Source organism: Lithobates pipiens, unplaced genomic scaffold (genome assembly GCF_037356315.1).
Source record: "Lithobates pipiens isolate NorthernLeopardFrog02 unplaced genomic scaffold, aLitPip1_a1.2 Scaffold_22, whole genome shotgun sequence".
NCBI classification, from domain to species: Eukaryota; Metazoa; Chordata; class Amphibia; order Anura; family Ranidae; genus Lithobates; species Lithobates pipiens.
This window is the reverse complement of record NW_027507784.1, coordinates 85,250,518-85,271,328: the sequence shown is the minus strand read 5'-3', so window position 1 is coordinate 85,271,328 and position 20,811 is coordinate 85,250,518. Positions and strand designations below refer to the sequence as shown.

Genomic DNA, 20,811 nt, shown 5'->3' with positions numbered 1-20,811 from the left:
TAGCTCATTATGTGTCACTTACCTGACACAGGAGCCAGCGAAGTCGCCGCTGATCCCTGTAGTCCGCCGCATCCATGTTGCTTGTGGCGTCTCGCAGCTCTGACGAATCACAGCGGCGCAACCGCGATGACGTCACTCCCGCGCATGCGCACGGGAGTCGCGCCTCGCAGCTCCGCCGCTGTCATACGGTGAAGCCGCGATGACGTCACTCCCGCGCATGCGCACGGGAGTCGACAAATTTGGCAAATCCATTCTTGGATTTGCCGCATTTAGTGCGCATGCGCGCCGCTGTCTACGGCGCATGCGCCGTAGACAGCGGTGCCCATTTTCGGGCAAATATCTCCTAAACCATATAGGTTTAGGAGATATTGCTTGGACCTACAGGTAAGCCTTAATCTAGGCTTACCTATAGGTCCAAGTTGTTTGGAAGGGTTTACTTCCTCTTTAAGTGTGACAAACATGCAAAGGAACAGGAAATGAGGAAGGGGGCAAACACTTTTTCACACCACTGTATATACATATACACACCCACCTCCATCTCTCAAACAGTGCATCTAGTAGCTTCAGTACTGTAAGGTTATCTTGTAAAACACAAGATACAGGGAGAGTATGCTTATATTACAAATTTTGCAACTACATATACTATGTGGCCAACATCTGAACATCACACCCATTTATGAGATTGTGGACATCCCATACCAAAATCCTGGCCATTCCATTCCAGAGCCACAGACATGATTTATGTGTCCATCAATGGATGAGAGAGAAAATAGGAGTTTTGTACTCGCCTTAAAACCCTTTTCTTGGAGCCCATTGAGGGACACAGGAAGTGTATTAAAGCTTCTGGTTGTACTGCCACCTATGGGAGGATTGGACACAGGAAAAAAAAAAAAAAAAGCTGTGTAGGCCATCCCAGCATTTAAAACCTCCAACTGGTAGCATGCCTCAGTTTTGTGGCAAAGCAGTACCAAGCACATGATCATAAACACAGGCAGATGGGGCCTGTGTCCTTCAAGGAACTCCAGGAGGGGTGGGACAGGTGTCGCTCAATGGACTGCAAGAAAAGCTTTAGGGCGAGAAAAAAAAAAAAAAAAATCCTCCTTTCCATCTTGTTTATTGAGGGAAACAAAATAACATAAGCCTATGGGATGTCCAAAAGCAGTGCAGCTAAAGGGTGGGCAAAACAGTAAACAATTGCCAATAGGCGCAATGTAAACCAGAATGGGGGCTGCTTGCAGCTTTAAAGAGGTAGTAAACCGCTGGCGATTAATTTTTTTTACCTGCAAGGCAAAGTTACAATGTGCTGGTATGCACTGCATACTAGCACATTACGTGAAGCTCCCCTTAGAATGAAGCCCTTCCAGCATTGAGCTGTCAACGCTGATATGGCTTCCTTCCGAGTTTGCAGACTCTGGCTGTGCGAGTGGCTAGAGCCGCAACGACGTCACTCCTGCGCATGTGCGCGGAAACTGCTGTTTACAGCACATGACTTTAAAGGAGCGGTTTGGGTGGGCGTTCCTTCAGAGTGCATGTGAGGTCACCGGCTGCATGTACAGTAAATATCTCCTAAATGGTTCCCAGTTAAGGTAGGCAGAGGAAAGCAAAGACAACTTCTCTATGCAGCCCTACTTTGTAGTTAGCTAGAGTAAAAAATTGATGTAGTGCCCTCTACTTTTAGGTAGGTGCTTAGTGATGAGTTTTAGGAAAGAGACAGGTAAATTTATCCAGAGTCCTACTCTTTACTAGGCCTGGTTATTTTAGGGATGGGAGTGCCAGAGTAGAAGGGGGTGTGGCCGCATACACTTGAGCTCAGAAATACCTCCTCTGCTTGACAGTGGATTCTGCTGGAAAGGGGATGGGCTGAGACCTGAGTGGCAGGAAACACATGTGAGAGAATTGACCAATGGTTAATTTCTATGGTCAATGGGAGGTCTCTTATAAAAAGTAGGGGGGGGGGGGGGTCACATGCTCCGGGGGGAGCATAGTTGGAGGCCCAGAGGCCCGTGAGTTCAGAGATGGATAGCCAGGAGAGTCCAGGGAGGCCGAAGTCTGGCGCCTGGAGAAGTCATCATGTAGCGCTGGAGGAAGACTGGGCGTCCCATGAGGGGATGTACCGGACAGCGTGGAGGAGGAAGTAGGAACTAAGGGGAAGGAGGAAACTGGGAATCAATTTTCTGTGAGTAGAACATGGACTGTTGATTAAGAGACCAACGGGAGTGAAACCCAGTAGAACTACTCAGCAACTTCATACTGTGTATTCAAGGACCACAGTATCAAGCACTTTCCAGGATTGAGGGAAGTTTGACAACACAAGTCATGGAAATAGGCAGTGTGGCCTGTGACTTCGGGGGCCAACAGACACAGTATTATTCAAAGTGATGCTTATCTGTCCATATTGGAAGTGCAACATAAGAGAGAATTGGAACCAGGAAAGGATCGCTTTAAAGGACTTAATTAACAAAAGCTACGGCTACAGATTAGTACCCTTTTTGACCTAAAACTTAGGGTCGGAAGGGGCATCTCCTATACCCTATTGAACAGCCCGTTTTATACCCAGAATAAAGCATTATAAAATCCAGAGTCTTGACTGTTTGGTGTCATGTAACTGCATGGGGGGGGGGGGGGGGGGGGGAAATCGGAAGCGGAGCCATCTGACAAAAGGTAATGAACAAACCCAGCAGCCCCCATGGGGGTACCGCTACACAATGAAAAGCTTAAAGCGGGAGTCCGCTTTTTTTTTTTTTTTTAAAGCAACAACAAATACAACAAATACTGCAGCTGCTGACTTTTAAAATAATGACACTTACCCGCCCAGCGCGCCCGCGATGTCGACACCCGAAGCCGATCTCTCGATCGTCTCTCGGGTGCTGCCGCCGCCATCTTGGGTATGGGGATCAGGAAGTGGAGCCTTTCGGCTTCATTTCCCAGTTCCCTACTGCGCATGCGCGAGTCGCGCTGCGCAATAAGGATGGTCCCCGCTGTCTCTGGGATCAGTGTGTTTCCCAGCAGGCAGCGGGAGACCTTCGGAAAGGGGCGTAGATTCTGCGGAAAGGGGCATAACTTCTGCAGAATCTACGCCGGAAGTGGGTGCAGATACCTGTACTGTACAGGTACCTGCACCCCCTCCCCCCTGAAAGGTGCCAATTGTGGCGCCGGAGGGGGGAGGGTTCCAATGAGCGGAAGGTCCACTTTAGGGTGGACCTCCGCTTTAAGGTAAAGAAACGTGAGGGATATATGATCCAATGTGGTGCAGTATAAACTTTGGGGAACTCAATAAGTTGCAGAGATCTGAACTCTGGTATATGAAGGATGTGCGACACATCTATCAAATCTGCACGAATTATATTATTAAAAATATTTCAGACACTTCGGGAGGAATTTGGTCTAATACAAACTAGATTCTTCCAACACCTACAGCTCAGACGTGCCTTGACAACTCAGGCACAGATGCACGGTTTGTTATTAACACACACATCCCACTGTTGGCATATTTGACTCACACCTAGTCCAAAAAAGGACTTATGCCTCAATTATATATGATGTTAAGCTGTACAGAAACAGTCCAGGCAGCCTGCTAGTAAAGCAAGAATATATCCTCTTTCAGGAGAACTATGGGAACAAGCTCTGTCTGCAATCCAATAGTCTCCCTTTCTCCCAAAGGCTGGTTTCACATGGGTTATAGGATCAGGTCCACCTTGACCAAAGAGAACCTAGTACATTAACGCAGAGGATGCCCTCAAATTCCTAAAGTGGTGTCATGGGTGAATGTTGGAAACTGCCACGGTTACAAAAAACAAAACAAAAAAAACCCTTGAGCCTTTACAACCAAACCAAAGGGTACTCTCTCACTTTGGACCTTTAACTTCATGTATTCATGTTAAACACCTATGTGCAGCAGCCCCCCCCCCCACCATGCCTCTACTAATACTTACCCCAGCCCCATCTTGATCCAGCGATGTGCACAAGAGCAGCGGCACTCCCGGGTCTCTTCTTCCTCATTGGCTGCCGCTACTGTCAATCACAGCCAGTAAAAACAATGAGGAGAGAGTGGGGCAAAACAACCCTCTGTGTGTGAATGGACACACAAAGCAGCGGCTTGGGTGCCCCTATAGCAAGCCGCTTGCTATTTTGGCACTCGGCAGGGGGGAGGGGCACCAGCGAGGGACCTGAAAAGAGGAAGATCTGGGGTGCTCTATGCAAAACCACTACACAGCACAGGTAAGTATAACATTTTTTTTTTATTTATTAAAACAAACATCTGCCTTTATTATTACTTTAACTGAGAAACACATTGCTATACACACCAATGTATATTTTGCATTGGGTACTTGTTTCTTCATTTAGGCATACAGTTATTGAGCAGATTTTTATACTCCTAGCAAATGGAGCATGTCCTTTCACTATGCTTGCCTCCTGCCAGAGGCAAATTATCTTTATTCTGTGGCGCACTGATGGCTTTAAAATGTTGCACAATGTGAATGAGAAAGCACTATATTATTTTGCTTATGCAAGGCACACAGGCATTTCACTACATAACTAGAGAAGTATAGAGGGACTCACCTGGGTGCTGAAATGTCCCCTCTGTGAAAGCCATTCAGATGGACCACGCCGTGAACAGGAGATTTCTGTAATGGCATTTAAACAATTAGACTATAATGGAGACAGATATACAAAGCTATATATAAAAAAGGTCCCTCCTTATGCTTCCAACTATTCTCAATCCTAAATATTAAGCCTATAGTTGTACGTTACTGCCGTCAGGCTCAGGAATAGTTTATAAAAGCACCATAAAAACTATTCCGACTTTAAACCACTTCTCATCCAGGCCAATTCTGACATTTCTCTCCTACATTCAAAATTCATTTTTTTGCTAGAAAATACATAGAACCCACAAACATTTTACATGTTTTTTAGCAAAGACCCTGGAGAATAAAATGGCAGTCGTTGCAATATTTCAAACTTTTTTTTTTTTCAAAAAAACGTTTCATGCAAAAAAATAAAAAACGCATTAAAGTTAACCCAATTTACGATACTCCTTCCAAAGATACTCTACCTGGTGTGGCATGCTCCCCCTATACACACACACACCACAAAAATTCTTCTAAACAATCAAATCCATTCTCAACTTGTTCATATGGGGACAACGGCAGGCATAAACTATCTTGGAAAATACTGAAGAACCCAGTGACACTAGGGGGTGCAGTTTTCCCAGACTTTCAAGATTACCATGTTGCCCAACAACTGTCCCATTTCTACTATTTTGATAAAAAAAAATTAACTCTTTGCTCTGCGCGAGCTCAGACAACCCAGCCCATACCCCACTCCAGACAGTACTCCGAGATCCACCGAAGAGACGACCTCCCCAACACAAAGATGATATGTTGACACCACCGACGCGTATGGCGGACAGCACTATGAAAACACAAAGCCCCACAGATCCTCATGCAACTATCCGATTTACTGTCCGTTCCAGACCCCACTGTATGGATAAAACATGGGATACTATACATATACCAGACCATGACCCCTATGGGAATAAAAGCATTCCAAACACTATAAGACAATTTACCCTCCCTAATAAACTCCTTTTTCGTTATCTCCAACTCCACCACGCTATACAAACCCAGTTCATTGGCTCCAACCCATCTTTAAACACCCCTTCTATAGTAGAAATAGTCCTAGGAGCTAAGTCAGCTAAACTAATCACCATCCACCTTCCTAGCACCACAGCTCTATCCTATGCAGCAAAGACTAGATGACGGACGTTGGAACAATAAAGGACGAGGACTGGAATGAAATCTTGGAGGACATTTTGTAGGTTTCCCCCAGATCAGACCGCCTCACACAACTGTATATTATACACAGGACATATCTGACACCCTAGAGGATAGCCCGATTCAAACCAACATACAATTTAGGGTGCCGCCTATGTGATCAAACCCAAGGCTCATTTTACCATCCAATATGGTCCCGCCCACTTATTCAAACAAACATACTAGACGCACGTGATACGCCTTCTCCATGATCAAATGGGCTCACCTGTCACCCTGGAGCCAAAACTACTGCCAGACTTGGACAATGACAAATCCTTCGGTACCTTTCTACAAGAGATGCAATTCTTGGCTGGGAAGGCAGTGGTGGCCCGCACATGGATGCAGGCCTTACAACCCACGATACAGAGTTAGAAAAAAAAACGACACTCTCCCATACAAGAAACTGATCTACACACAGAGGGTGTCCCCTTAAGTATGAGACGGTGTGGGGCAGACGGTTGATGGATTGTGAAATGTGCACCTGATTTGCCATTTTTTTTTCCTATTACACGATGGTTGAAGTCCTGATCCCTTAGCCTCACAATGAAGACTTCTTGGTTCTATCTCCATCTGATATACGGCCCCATTATAGAAATAGAAATGACTCAATGCATTGCTGTTTGTACTGTAATTCATGTCAAAATTGCTTGTATATGTATTTACCATGCATATACTTTTCAATAAAGTTTTTTTCCTCAATTAAAAAAAAAAAAAAAAAAAAAAGTTAGCCCAATTTTTTTGCATAATGTGAAAGATGGCGTTACGCCAAGTAAATAGAGAACCAACATGTCACGCTTCAAAATTGTGCACGCTTGTGGAATAACGCCAAACTTCGGAACTTAAAAATCCCCATAGGCGATGCTTTCACATTTTTTTTACTGGTTATATGTTTTGAGTTAAAGAGGAGGTCTAGGGCTAGAATTATTGCTCTCGCTTTAACATTTGTGGTGATACCTCACATGTGTGGTTTGAACAGCGTTTTCATATGTGGGCGGGAATTACGTATGCCTTTGCTTAATTTTAGTTTTCTTTAGTTTGACACTTTTGATCACTTTTATTCCTATTACAAGGTATGTAATCATCCCTTTTAATAGGAATATGGCATCTTTACAGTGAGATATGGCGTCAATAAGACCCCACATCTCACCTCTAGGCTGGGAAGCCTGAAATTAAAAAACGATCTCAGCTTCCCAGCCGAGGCAGCGCCATTTACTTGAATGCAGAGGCCGGGCACGATGTTATAACGTTACGCTTGGACGAAAGATCATAGAGACTCCGTCGACCATCTGGTCTGCCGGAAATCTCTATGGTAAACATCCGGGGCCCGCGGATCCGTTCTCCGACTCACCGATGGAATAAACATTAGATGTTCAATAAAGATTTATTGGGAGCTGTAGAACAGTTATTTGATATTTATAATTTAATTTGAATTGCTCCTCTAAAAAAAACTTTTATAGTCATGTGACCGCCACAGCACCAATCAGGTCTGACCAGACTCACTGTAGAAAGCATACATTAGCAGAGTAATAGAAGCCCCTCAAAGATTTTTCCCTGCAGGTGCCAAAGAACAGGGGAAGATCATGTGACCAGACAACAGTGCTGCAGGAAGAATTTACTTACCAATGATAGCCATTCATATCTACAAGTCTTCAAGTCTCAATGACTTCAAAGTAGTCCATGCACTACTTTAGTCTGACTGATCCGACTTTCGGTCCACAGACCTCAAGACTACACCAGGCATTGCTTCAATTAGAGTCAAAATCAAGCAAAACTGCAAGACTTTTAAGTCGCACAAGTGTGAAAGGAGCCTTAGCAGGTATAGCAATGTAAAACATTACAAATAAGTGCCTATACTGTTTAAAATCCAGCAATACATTTTCTCACCCTGCTCTGCACATGCTCAGTTTCTCTCCTTTATGCTGAATTTTTAGAGGCCGATCTGCCAACAGCCTTAAAGCATTTAAACCCTCCTATCCTTTACAACCATGGAAGCTGCTTCTGTTTAATCTGCAACTGCTATGGTGCTGTACATATGATCAGTTATGACACCAGCTATTAGATGGTTAGACAGTTTGGCTGAGGATACAAACAACATGTGACAGCTAGCATTCTAGGAATGTAACTTTTTGAAAAAGTTAAAAATCGATAGGTTGCGTTCTGCATTATGATTTACTACCGTTCAGGGGCTTTGAGCTTCTGCAAAATGGCAGCCTCCACCAAAAAGAAAAAAGGAGCTATGCTGGAGGCAATTTACAGCACACACTAATTTTGGTAGAATAATAAATAATGTGGAATGTATGTTCCTTGCTTTCTGTAGCAAGTTGTTATGAGTAAAGGTTTGCTTTAAAGGACATTCTCAAAGTGCTAAAGATTATATAAAAGTTGACAGTTATAACACGGTTTGTTTCCATACATCGGTTCCCATTGCCAGAACAGATCTGTGCAGTTTCAGGTGGAGTCATTTCTCCAACCACCAAATTTAACCTTCGGGGCCAGTTCTGAGCCTGACTGGGGTCTCTGGGGATGGAGCACCATTCTTAGTACCTACAATTCAATACATCAGGCCTAAAACATCCAGTAACCATAAGAGAAGGACTCACCGATGGGGAGTGTGGAAGTAGAACAGAACCCCTGTGATAATTCATCATGCAAAGACTTCTCAGCAGGTCACGTCCTAAGTAAAAATAATGTAATGTTACAAACCAGAGTAAAAGGATGAGAATATTAAAAAGGTCTAACAAAGTATCTCCTCAATGTTTCCCTATGGAAAAAGGACTCCTGGTTCCATTTCCTCTACTGTTTAACACATAGACGTGGAAAGCTGACGTGCTTACATCACGCTTCCTTTTATGGGTACTTACGATTGTACAGCACCCAGTTGCAATGCACCCCCGGCCACTGATAGGCAACTAAGCCTATAAGGGCTCTACATAGCACAGCACTGTCCACCACATGCCCAACAGGTCTGCCTTCCCATGAAATCATGGGAACAATAGTTTCTATTTCCCCTAAGAAACATGTTTGATGTGACGTGTGACACCTGCCTAGAACCTCCCCTGGTGCCCGGACATAGTAAACTTTACTGAATGAGCAGAAGATTTCATGAAGAAAAACCTGAATTATTGACAAAGGCTGGAATTGTAAAAAAAATTCTATTGGGCATAGGAAAAAGGGGACTAAGGGCCCAAAGTGGACAGGATCCTGGAGCCCAGCTTTAACCACTCGCAGACCTGAAAAGATTTACCCCCTTAATGACCAGGCCATTTTTTGCGATATGGCACTGCGTCACTTTAAATGACAATTGCACAGACGTGCAACATTGTACCCAAACAAAATGGACGTCCCCCCCTCCCCAAAAGAGCTCTCTTTTGGTGGCATTTAATCAAAAAGCATTCCCCTCTGGGTGATCTATCTACACTGCAAGGATTTTACCAAGCTTTGTTGCAGATCCCTACCCTTTTTTATTCTGAAGAAAGCAGTGTGCTTCTGTGTTCATGTGCAAAGTGAATGTGAATGGAAGCGAGTTCATAATGATCAATTCAGCTGCTGCACCTGCAGGACTCTAATAGGGGAAAGTGGCAGGGTCTGCACCCCTTTAGATGTGATTTCTTTTAGAGAGTATCTCACCAAAAAGGATTTTTTTGTTGCAGGGGATGCGCAAAATCTGACCTGCGTCTTAGTGCAGACTTCTGGGAAAATCAGAGAGCCAAATCACAAAAACAGGAAAGGACATTTCTGGGGAGAGTTTGATACACCAACTGTGTACAGAACGCCTCCAGGTTGCCATATTGCCTTTTACAGAAAATTACAGCACCGCAGAATGAAAAGAAAACGTTGTTTTAACTTGGGTAGCAAGTATATCAGCTACATCTTTTTTTATTTGCCATTTTTCCCCCCCAAAAAAGTGGGAGTTACCCTTTAACTACAGGTTAATTGCAATAGTGTGCCCATCAAGTGGTTGTAAAACGTTAGATTTAAAAAAAAAAAAATTAAAAAATAACCCCCCCCCTCAAAAAAAAAAAAACAACCACACACACGCCTATTACTTACCTGCTCTGTGCAATGATTTTGCACAGAGCAGTACTAATGTTCTTCTGGGGTCCCCAGCTGGCACGCCAGGCCCCTCTTCATCAAATACCCCCATGGAAAGCTGCTTTCCGCGGGTTCACTTGTGTGGGCGTGCGCTCCTAAGTCCCGCTGCTGTGTCCATTAACACAAACAGCAGGACTCGGCACCGCCCCTGGATTTGATTGACAGCTGCCATCAATCTGCCCAAAGGGGAGAGCGGCAGCAGCTGGATAGGATCGGTCTCAAGAAAAAGGGGGTCTTAGTGGAAAGCTGCAGCACAAGAGGTTTTTTACCTTAATACATACAACCTTAAACTTGCACTCAATAGAAAAATGCCTCAACCAGTCTGCTTTCTTTTAGTACAAACGTGTATACTGATGTTCGGCAGTTTGCACACACCTTTATACTACAGACTGCTTGGACCAAAGTGCTTTAACAAGCTTCATCGTCTTCACATTCACAATTTTATACAATTAATGAAAAGCAACTCACCCCTCTCTCGATCGTTGTAGAACTTTTGTTCCCACTGGTTTGTGAGAATATTGAAATAACGCGGTTGCTCGAAAAAGCGCAGATATCGAGAAGAGATGGGGGAGGGAAAGACACGTTCAAACTGGCCACAACGAGAAAGCTCATCCTCGGTCTCTGCCAGAATCCGCAAATCTTCTGGGGTCAGCTGCTCCAGTACCGTGGCATACAGATCCTACAAGATATGCACAAGCATATTTATATAAGCATGTTTATAATCATGTGCAATACATATAAAAAAAAAAAAAAAACCACAAGCGCATTGAGTATTAAAGCCGTTAATAGAGACTCCTATCCCCAGACGAAGCTAGTTACAGAGAAACGCGTTGGAAGGGGCTGCACATGTGAAGCTATTCCGCAAGTCGTTCTGACCACTTGGACCTGCTGGTGGTTTGCCACACATGCGGTTTAATTCCTTCAATATTGTTAGTGTAATTTTATCATTTTATATAAATCATGTGTATTTTCCTCTGTACTTTAACTTCCTCCATGAAAGTCATCTTGGCTTAGGAGATTGTGGAACCTTTGCATGCAGGATCGCGGTATACATGGCTACTATGCAGCAAGGTGTCTGATGAGCTCCTTGTGGGATCGGAGCAGCTGGTAATGAGCTCATTTAATGGTTTGTGGTGCTTCCTTTTGGGAGCACATTTTGGTAGGGCACGTTATTCCTTCACGACAAAGAAAGAGGAACTATTGATGTTTAGAAAATGTAGGTTTAGGTTTTACAGTGAGAGACAGAACAAAAAAAATCCAGAAAAAGTTAAATTGATTTTCATTTTAATTTGATCCCCTATTCAGTAAGATTTCTGGCTCCCAGGTATCTTTTATACAGGCAATGAGCTAAAATTAGGAGCACTCTTAAAAGGGAGCGCTAATAATCTCAGTTTTTTTTTTAATACAGGAACAGACACCTGTCCATAGAAGGAATCAAATTCCAATTTCTCCACCATGGCCAAGACCAAAAAGCTGTCTAAAAGAGGTCAAGGACAAGACTGTAGACCTACACAAGGATAGAATTAGCTACAGGACCATGGCCAAGCAGCTTGGAGAGAGGGTGACAGTTTGTGCGATTATTCGCAAATGGAAGAAACACAAAATAACGGTCAATCTCCCTCAGTCTGGGGCTCCATGCAAGATCTCACGTCGTGGAGTTTCAATAATCATGAGAATGGTGAGAACTACATGGGAGATTCTTGTCGTCAATCTCAAGGCAGCTGGGACCATAGACACCAAGAAAACAATTGGTAACACACCACGCCATGAAGGACTGAAATCTTGCAAGGCCCCCCTACTCAAGAAAGTACATGTACAGCCTGTCTGAAGTTTGCTAATGAACATCTGAATGATTCAGAGGAGGACTGGGTGAAAGTGTTGAGGTCAGATGAGACCAGCATCAACTCAACTGATGATGAATATGGATGATTGAATGAATGATGATGATGAATATGGATGATTGAATGGATGATGATGATGATGAATATGGATGATGATGATGATGAAGAGGAATGCTTTCTATGACCAAGAACACCATCAAGCATGGAGGTGGAAACATCATGATTTGGGGGTGTTTTTCTGCTAAGGGGACAGGACAACTTCACCACAAAAGGGACGATGGACCTTCCCTCAGCCAGGGCAATGAAAATGGGTCGTGGATTTGTCTTCCAGCATGACAATGATCCAAAAACACAAGGTCAAGGCAACGAAGGATTGACCCAAGAGGAAGCACATTCTGGCCTAGCCAGCCAGTCTCCAGCCCTTAATCCCACAGAAAATATGTGGAGGGAGCTGAAGGTTCAAGTTACCAAACGTCAGCATAGAAACCTTAATGACTCAGAGAGGATCTGTAAAGAGAAATGGGACAAAATCCCTCCCGAGATGTGTACAAACCTGGTTGCCAACTACAAGAAACGTCTGACCTCCGATTGCCAACAAGGGTTTTGCAATCAAGTCCCAAGTCATTTTTTGCGAAGGGGTCAAATACTTATTAAAACGCAAATCTATTTAGAACTTTTTGGAAATGCGTTTTTCTGGAATTTTTTGTTATTCTGTCTTTCACTGTTCAAATAAACCTACCTTTAAAAATTCTAGACTGATAATTTGTCAGTGAGCAAACGTACAAAATTAGAGGTTTGAAATACTTTTTTTCCTTCACTGTATAACTAAAGGCAAAACATTTTGAGTCTGAGAAACTGGAGAGGGATTAGAAACTGTCAGCTTTTATTGCTGTCTGTGTCCCCAATATGAAGGCTACCCCTCTATTTCTCTTGTTTACGGTTATTAAATGTGAAAGTAAAAAAAAAAAAAAAAAAAAAAAAAAAAAAAAAAAACACAAATTTTAGGTTGAAACCAAAAACAGGAACAGAGAGGAAATCTTCCAATGGGGGCACCATTTCTGGTAACATCCCAGAATTCCAACACTTTGGAGTGACTTCTCAGTTCCGGCTTTGGCTACAAGATAGGAAAGTAAAGGGAAATCTCAAAAACGGGGCACAGATGGCAGAAAAAATAAAAATAAAAAGGATTGAAATCAATGCTATATTAGCTTTAGCCCAGGTAAACACTGACAGCGAAATTGAAATCGTGAAAGTTTAGCTGAACTCGCACAATTTCATACCTGTGTGTCAGTCCAACTTTGGTGACGATTTCAGAGGCATTTGTGTGGGTTGCTGCACAGATGTCGATACAAATCGCACCCCAAAAGTAGTACAGAAACTGCTTTTGGGAATCGGTACAACACCGCAAAGTCAGCGTTGCAACAATTTGCATGGTGTCAAACAGCAATAGCTGCCAATTTGGCATGCGATTTGACATGTCAAATCGCATGCCAAATCACTGCAATGTGAACCAAGGCTTATAAGTGCAAAAAACCCTGTTGATCTAGTCAAATTCAAAGCTATCCTCTTCACCTTTTCTGTGTCATCTTAAAGAGTCTATTTAGCCCTCCTAGTTCTCATCTTGCAACTACAAGTTAGTAAATTCCCATTCTTTGAAAATGACTCTTTAATGATAACATAACTCCAAACAACCAGTCTGCCAGCTAAGTTCATATCCAAAGCTGACCCACCTTGTCTGGCAACTTCTGGCTAAGGTAATGTGCCCGCTTCATCTTTTCTTCATTCAGAATCTCCATGGAGCGCCCGCGGTCCTTCTCACTGGTGCACACACTGACAAGACAAAAAGGGAGACTTTTTTTTTACGAGAAAAATTAACAAAAAACAACCATTAGCTGAGCTGGCCTGTGCTACCATTCATCCATCAGAGGGGAATTTTACTACAGAACTGGAGCAGACAGAATCCGGAGCAGTTTTGCATGGCAACCAATCAGCTTCAAGCTTTCATTTTTAAAACTCAACTGAACAAGCTGAGGTTAGAAGCTGATCGGTTTCTGCGTACAGTTGTACCACTTGCCTACTTGGGTACTTTCTCCCCCCTCCTGCCCAGACCACATTTTCAGCTTTCAGCACTATTGCACTTTGAATGACAATTGCAGTCATGCTACACTGTACCCATGTGACATGTTTAAGGGAACAGTATAGTATAGGGGGGCTGGGAAGAAGTTGGAGGGCACAATACTGGGCTCTGTAATGGTTTTCCTCATGCAGGGAGTGGCTCAGTGAAGTTGCTGGATCATATCTTGTGCGCTTATTCCCACCCGCTCTCTTATCTGGTCCCTCCCAAGTGACGTCACACACAGGCACCTGGGATAGACGCAAGACAGTGATGTCAGTTTTCCTCTGCATTCTGCAGCCCATCAGCTATAAGGGGATGTGATCCAACGTTCACCTGCTTGTGATAATTGGGTAGATTGTGGCAGAACCCCTGGGAACCTCTCACAGAACCTGGGTTGAGAAACACTGCTCTAGATAAAATTAAAAAAGGAACATAGAAAGCAATGGGTCCTTGATGCAACTCCTGGAGACACCAAAGTAAGCAATGGGAAGTCCTACACAGACCAGGGGTATAGCCATTTCAGGATGGAGCAACTTTATAACTGACCAACTTCTTATAGGCAGGGCATGTACCCCAAGTCTCATGTCCATCAGCGACCAATAAGAGAAAAAGATTATATTTCGCTTACATAAGCCATTCCTTATGGACTGGTTTTCTGCTGCCTTACCTGGAAGGAGAGCCGCCAGAGCCAACATTACTGGTGTCCTCTTTATTGGGGAGGAGGAAGCCGGCCAGATTGAGGAGATCTTTGATCATCTGACCTTTAATGTTGACATCCAGAGGTGAATTAGAGTGCAGACTGAGGACGACAAGAGGAGAAATTGTGAATCTTCTCATTTGTAATACAGTTTAAACAAAAGACACACAAACCAAAAATCACAGATGAATCTACAAATAGCAAATTCCAGCCAAACATCCAGTGGTGTTAAGGGTTCAAATCTTGTGTAAAGCCTTCCCAGCAAAGTGGAGGTGTGACGGTCAGGTGCACACTAACCTTTGGGCATATTGTGAGCAAGGAGAGCTCATCAGCACAGAAGAGCTCTCAAATGTAATGATTAAATATGTCTGCAGATCAAAGAGAGAAGAAGTCTCTACTAAGTGAGAATTCCCCTTCTAGACAGTCATCACCAGAATGGGTGTCCCCAATGAAAGATTTACCATCATCTTTTGTTCTGGTGCCAACTGTACAATTGTGGAATTCTCACTTTGTCTCAATGACAATGGTCACCAAGATAAATAAAGGTGGTGACTCTACGTAGTTGGGACCTAAAAAACAAAACAAAAAAACAAGAAGTGGTTAAAGCAATTGCTGCTATTGGACCACTTGCAAGTTACATTATTTGCTTGGCATTGTTTAACTATCCTATGGGTGAGGGGATGATGGCAGCATAATCTATAAACTGTAACCATTTAGCTGGATAAAGTATTCCATTTACAGATTAATTCCAGGTATAGCCAATGTATACATAGTTACACTGTTCCAGCTTAGACCAATATACAGTATCTCATAAAAGTGAATACATTTTTGAAAATATTTTATTCTAGCTTTTCATGTGACAACACTGAAGAAATTACACTTTGCTACAATGTAAAGTAGTGAGTGTACAGCTTGTATAACAGTGTAAATTTGCTGTCCCCTCAAAATAACTCAACACAGCCATTAATGTCTAAACCACTGGCAATAAAAGCGAGCACACCCCTAAGTGAAAATTTCCAAATTGGGCCCAATTAGCCAAGATCAGACAGTGGTTTAACAGGACAGGTTCCACTCAGAACAGGCCTTGCCATGGTCGACCAAAGAAGTTGAGTTCACGTGGTCAGCGTCATATCCAGAGGTTGTCTTTGGGAAATAGACATATGAGTGCTGCCAGCATTGCTGCAGAGGTTGAAGGAGGGGTAGGTGGGGGGGGGGGGGGGGGGGTCAGCCTGTCAGTGCTCAGACCATATGCCGCACACTGCATCAAATTGATCTGCATGGCTGTCGTCCCAGAAGGAAGCCTCTTCTAAAGATGATGTACAAGAAAGCCTGCAAACAGTTTGCTGAAGACAATCAGACTAAGGACATGGATTACTGGAACCATGTCCTGTGGGCTGATGAGACCAAGATAAACTTATTTGGTTCAGATGGTGTCAAGCGTGTGTGGTGGCAACCAGGTGAGGAGCACAAAAGACAAGTGTGTCTTGCCTACAGTCAAGCATGATGGTGGGAATGTCATGGTCTGGGGCTGCATGAGTGCTGCCGGCACTGGGGGGGGGGGGGCTACAGTTCATTGAGGGAACCATGAATGCCAACATGTACGGAGACCTACTGAAGCAGAGCATGATCCCCTCCCTTTGGAGGCTGGACCTTAGGGCAGTATTAGAAAATAACGACCCCAAAAACGCCTCCAAGACAACCACTGCCTTGCTAAAGAAGCTGAGGGTAAAAGGTGATGGACTGGCCAAGCAGGTCTCCAGATCGAAACCCTATTGAGCATCTGTGGGGCATCCTCAAATGGAAGGTGGAGAAGCACAAGGTCACCAACATCCACCAGCTCCGTGATATCGTCAGGAGTGGAAGAGGACTCCAGTGGCAACCTGTGAAAATCTGGTGAACTCCATGTCCAAGAGGGTTAAGGCAGTGCTGGAAAATAATGGTGGCCACACAAAATATTGACACTAAGCCCAATTTGGACCTTTTCACTTGGGGGTGTATTCACTTGTCGCCAGCGGTTTAGACGTGAATGGCTGTGTGTTGAGTTATTTTGAGAGGACAGCAAAGTTACACTGTTATACAAGCTGCACACTCACTACTTTACATTGTAGCAAAGTAATTTCTTCATTGTTATAAAATAATTTACAAAAATGTGAAGGGTGTACTCACTTTTGTGAGATACTGTAACTGTATATACCCATACCTGGCTGATGGCCCTGGAAGCCGGAAATCACTGAAGTAGACAGCACTACTCCAGGGATCACCACTTGCTTCTGGATCCCACACCGAGCAGCTGCCCTCCTGCATTGTGAACCCAGGTGGTCAGCTGACTGGCACGGTTGCCATTAACTTAATATTTTGCATTCTGTGAACAAATGTAAAGAATTCCCTGATTGGGTGAGGCGTAGAGTGTGATGTTACCCCCCCCCCATCCAATAAGAGAAGGCTTTGCATTCATTCGGAAAATGCAATTCATCTGAATACTACCTGTGCAGAGTGTATCTGACCTCCAGAGTTGAGATTGCAGCTGGCCAGCCGCTAAGCACTGAACCAGGAAGCAAGTGGAGATCACTGGACCAGTGGTGTGTACATGATTTTCAGCTTCGAGGGGCATCAGCCAGGTCTGGTATATACATTGTTCCAAGCTGGACCAATGTATAAAATATGAATACCTGAAATTCATCTTAAATGGAATATTTTATCCAGCTAATTAACTGGAAGCTACCCTCGCCCATAGGATAAACTATGTCCAGAAAATAATGTGGCTTGCAAGTAGGTCAATAGAAGTTGTTTTAACCAAAGGTCTTTTTTAGTCTAGGCCCCCAGCTAGGTAGTCACCTTCTCCATTTGTCCTGGTGACCGTTGTCATTGAGACAGATAGTGATGGGAATTCCAAAATGTTACCTTTGGTACCAGAACAAAAAGGTGATGGCAAATCTCTCACTAGGGACATCTGTTCTGGTGATGACTGTCTAGGAGAGGAATTCTCACTTTGTAGAAATTTCCTCTCTTCAAGCTGCATCCCTGGTACAAGTAGTAAACCGATATCTCGCCAAAGGGGACACAGAAAGCAAAACTTTTAAATCTTTCCCTACTCTATCCAATATTCACAAAAGATTTTGGCTATAGTTACACTTTGCCCATTCCAATTTCTAATGCCGTGCAATGGTTAATGAAGAACTAGAAAACGGTGACTAAATATATGAAGAGGACTGTACATCTCTTCGTGAAGGCACAAGTACAAATAAAGTAGATGTAAACCTCCTCAGATGATACAAATCCTCCTACATAAGTTTTACGTGTATATCTGCGTCTTCAGCTTTCTACACTCTTTAGAAAGTGAAGATGGTGTTGGAAATCTTGTTTCCTGATCCAGCAGTGGGAGGGGAGTCTGGGCATACACTGTGTGTAAGACGATTGGAGGGAAGGCACACACTCCCACTCCACATAGGCACAGGAACAAATAAAGTTGCAGAGCTGTAGTCTGAATAGACAAGCTCTCTGCTAATATCTCTCTAAGCTCCCACCCCAACACAATGTTCAGCTGCTTTTATCTGGGTTGTCGGAGAACTTGTCAGAAGTTATGTTGATCGGAGGAATGGAGCAGCAGAAAGACAGGAATTTGGAGGGAGATAAACACTACAGATGTGTGCAAGTCAAAATTTAAGCCAAATTTTACAACCACTTAAAAAATAATAACCCTAGGAATGTTTTTTGGCTCCCAAAATGTGTTGGCTGTTTTATGTGATCAAATAAAATATATCCAATCTTTTGGTTTTGGGGCTACTTTCAATATTTCTGTGGCTTGAGTCACTCCCAAGTAACCCAGCCACATTGTAGGACAGTGACCCAGCCAAAGCTAGTAAGCTTATTTGAAAGTTTCCTTTTGCTTGATCTCATTAATACGTTTTTTTTAAAAGTCCCAGCGCCCTTCTAATATGCCTTTCTGAAGGCCATGTCACAGATGCCTTCCTATACAGAGTTAGCCTATTTCCCCATACAGAATTGCTGGGATGGATGTCATAGCTCAGTAAGCCTATAGATGATATCTGGGACCAGGGGTGAAGACTATAGGATATTTTTATTACTGAACAGTTCCATGTACTGACAGACAGCAGGGCCAAGAAAGATAACTCAATATAAGTTCAGTGGAGCTACTATGAGACTTCAGAGGACAAAAGTGTAAAAATAATACAAGATAACAATGCTGGGGGATGGGAGAGACAAGGTTCTAGCAGGTGTGCAGTTAAAGAAAAGCCAGTTGACACTGCATCCTATCAATCATCCAGACATTTGTTAACACTGTATGAACATGTATAGACAGTGCTGAACTTCAATTGGAAGGACTTCTCATAAGATAAATTAATGTCAATGCACAGGAATGTTCCCAGCAATTAGTGGGTATTTGATGCTGGAGATTTTATATCATGAACATGTCATAGCAGTAACATTATGCAGCCTGAACAAAATAGAAAATCAATTAAAGCGGAGTTCCAGTCAATTTTTCTTTACATTATTCAGCTGCATTAAACATAAATAACCTTTGGAAAAATGTTTTTTTTTAACTCACCTTTTCAAGTCTGTTGCTAGGGGGTCCCTCGTAATCTGCCTCTTCCTCTTCAAGGCGCCTGACGTAATTTCCCTCAGCGCCTGTGCTGGCGAATGCTCCTGGAAGATGGGAAGGTGTCCATCATAATTTCCCAGGAGTCACTGGGCAGCGCCGAGGGCTTTGTTACCATCACAACGGGAGAGGGGGACTTCCGCTGCCCATTGTGATGGCAACGTCAGAAGTGTATGGCGCTGTGCCGTAAAATATGTCGCATGTGCGAGAACACGGGCGGAGCATGCTGGTCGCTCAGCTGCACCAGAGCCCGGAAGATAGTGCTAGTGGGCTTCACATGCCCACAAGCACTATGGAAACTGACAATAAACAGGAACACAAGATATATTCCTCTAGAAAATTGGCAATCAAGTGCTGATTAATCAGACAAACATGAGTGCTCTAAATAAGATTAGAACCAAAGCATATGGATCCAAAAAATAAATAAAAAATGATAAAAAAGTTTAACAGTGGGAACTCTGCTTTAAGTTCAATTTTAACATTTTAGTGCTATAAAATGAAGCGGAAGGGTACAGCCAATTGTGCATGGCTTCTCCTGTTTGAAGCACTGAGGTCCTCTGAAGCCTGGCCAGGATATTCTCTGCATGCAGTTTTTAGGTTTCCTCTTGTGTTTGTGTGGGTTTCACTGGTTTCTTTCCACAAAGACAGGTTGGCAAGTTAATTATTCCTGTCCAAAATGGCTTATTGTGTGGGAGATAGAGACCCATTTCAGACTTGAATCACGGATTCACCAGATGAGAGATCACCCCCGTCCAAAAGCCAGGACTTTTGCAAGGATTTTTTTTTTTAGCATTAACATCGATTGAAGAGAAGGCAGTAGGACCAGCACATGGTGGGTTCTTATGGGGTTTCCTCTCACATGCATAGGAGGCAATACTCCTACCTATAGGGCCACTTCAAAACACCTTAAATACAAGCAAGCTAAGCAAGAGCTGAAACGTGCTAAACCATCGAGATGGAACACTGTACAGTAGATTTATATAGAGGAGTAGGAGGAGGTAAAAGTGCCTTCACATTTTTCCTAAGGATTCCAGTTGACATAAAAGGAGCCATGTGCAGTAGCCCTCTAAGCCTCCCAAACATTCCTGGAGTTGATGTAGCCTCATTGCATCTCCAATGATCAGAGATGTTTTTGGCATGTTCTCCATTCAGCACCAAATCACTCAGCCAATATGAATTTGGTGTTTGAGATGGAAGAAGTTGCAACTTAATAGACAGGGGAGCAGGGCTTGAAAAGGCCTCTGGGCAGGTCAGTAATACTTGACACCAGAGGCAGAAAAGACGAGGTAGTAAAGGCCATATCTATTTTGGACACCCAGTTAAGAGAATTTGAGCGACATGAAAAACTGCTGCCATTAAGATGCTTTCCCCTCCACACACATTCACCAACTCATACCTATGTATCCAGTTTGTAAATCCATGAGGCCTACTTGAACCACCAAAGTGGTCCATTGCTGTGTCGGAAACAGCATTAAAGTTCCCCACAAATAGGGAAAAAGGTCCATCTGCCAAATGCAAAGGGATGTTCTATTTAGGAAGTCCATATCAAGAGGGGGGGGGGGCATATTCTATTAATTATAGAGTCACCAGATCCAAAATGTTCCCACTTAGCAACAATTTGATTTGTAATGAAG

The 20,811-nt window shown here is 43.4% G+C and overlaps 1 protein-coding gene across 1 annotated transcript in view; it reads right to left on the bottom strand.

The window, feature by feature from the left end:
* TTLL4 (tubulin tyrosine ligase like 4) overlaps nt 1–20,811 on the bottom strand; it is a 68,524-nt gene that overhangs the window by 3,382 nt on the left and 44,331 nt on the right. Inside the window, exons 14-18 of the mRNA XM_077447829.1 lie at nt 14,530–14,661; nt 13,477–13,576; nt 10,374–10,584; nt 8,414–8,487; nt 4,561–4,625 (exon numbers count right to left, since the gene is read on the bottom strand). Of these exons, the coding sequence (XP_077303955.1) occupies nt 4,561–4,625; nt 8,414–8,487; nt 10,374–10,584; nt 13,477–13,576; nt 14,530–14,661 (582 nt within the window). The remainder of the gene's footprint in view (nt 1–4,560; nt 4,626–8,413; nt 8,488–10,373; nt 10,585–13,476; nt 13,577–14,529; nt 14,662–20,811) is intronic.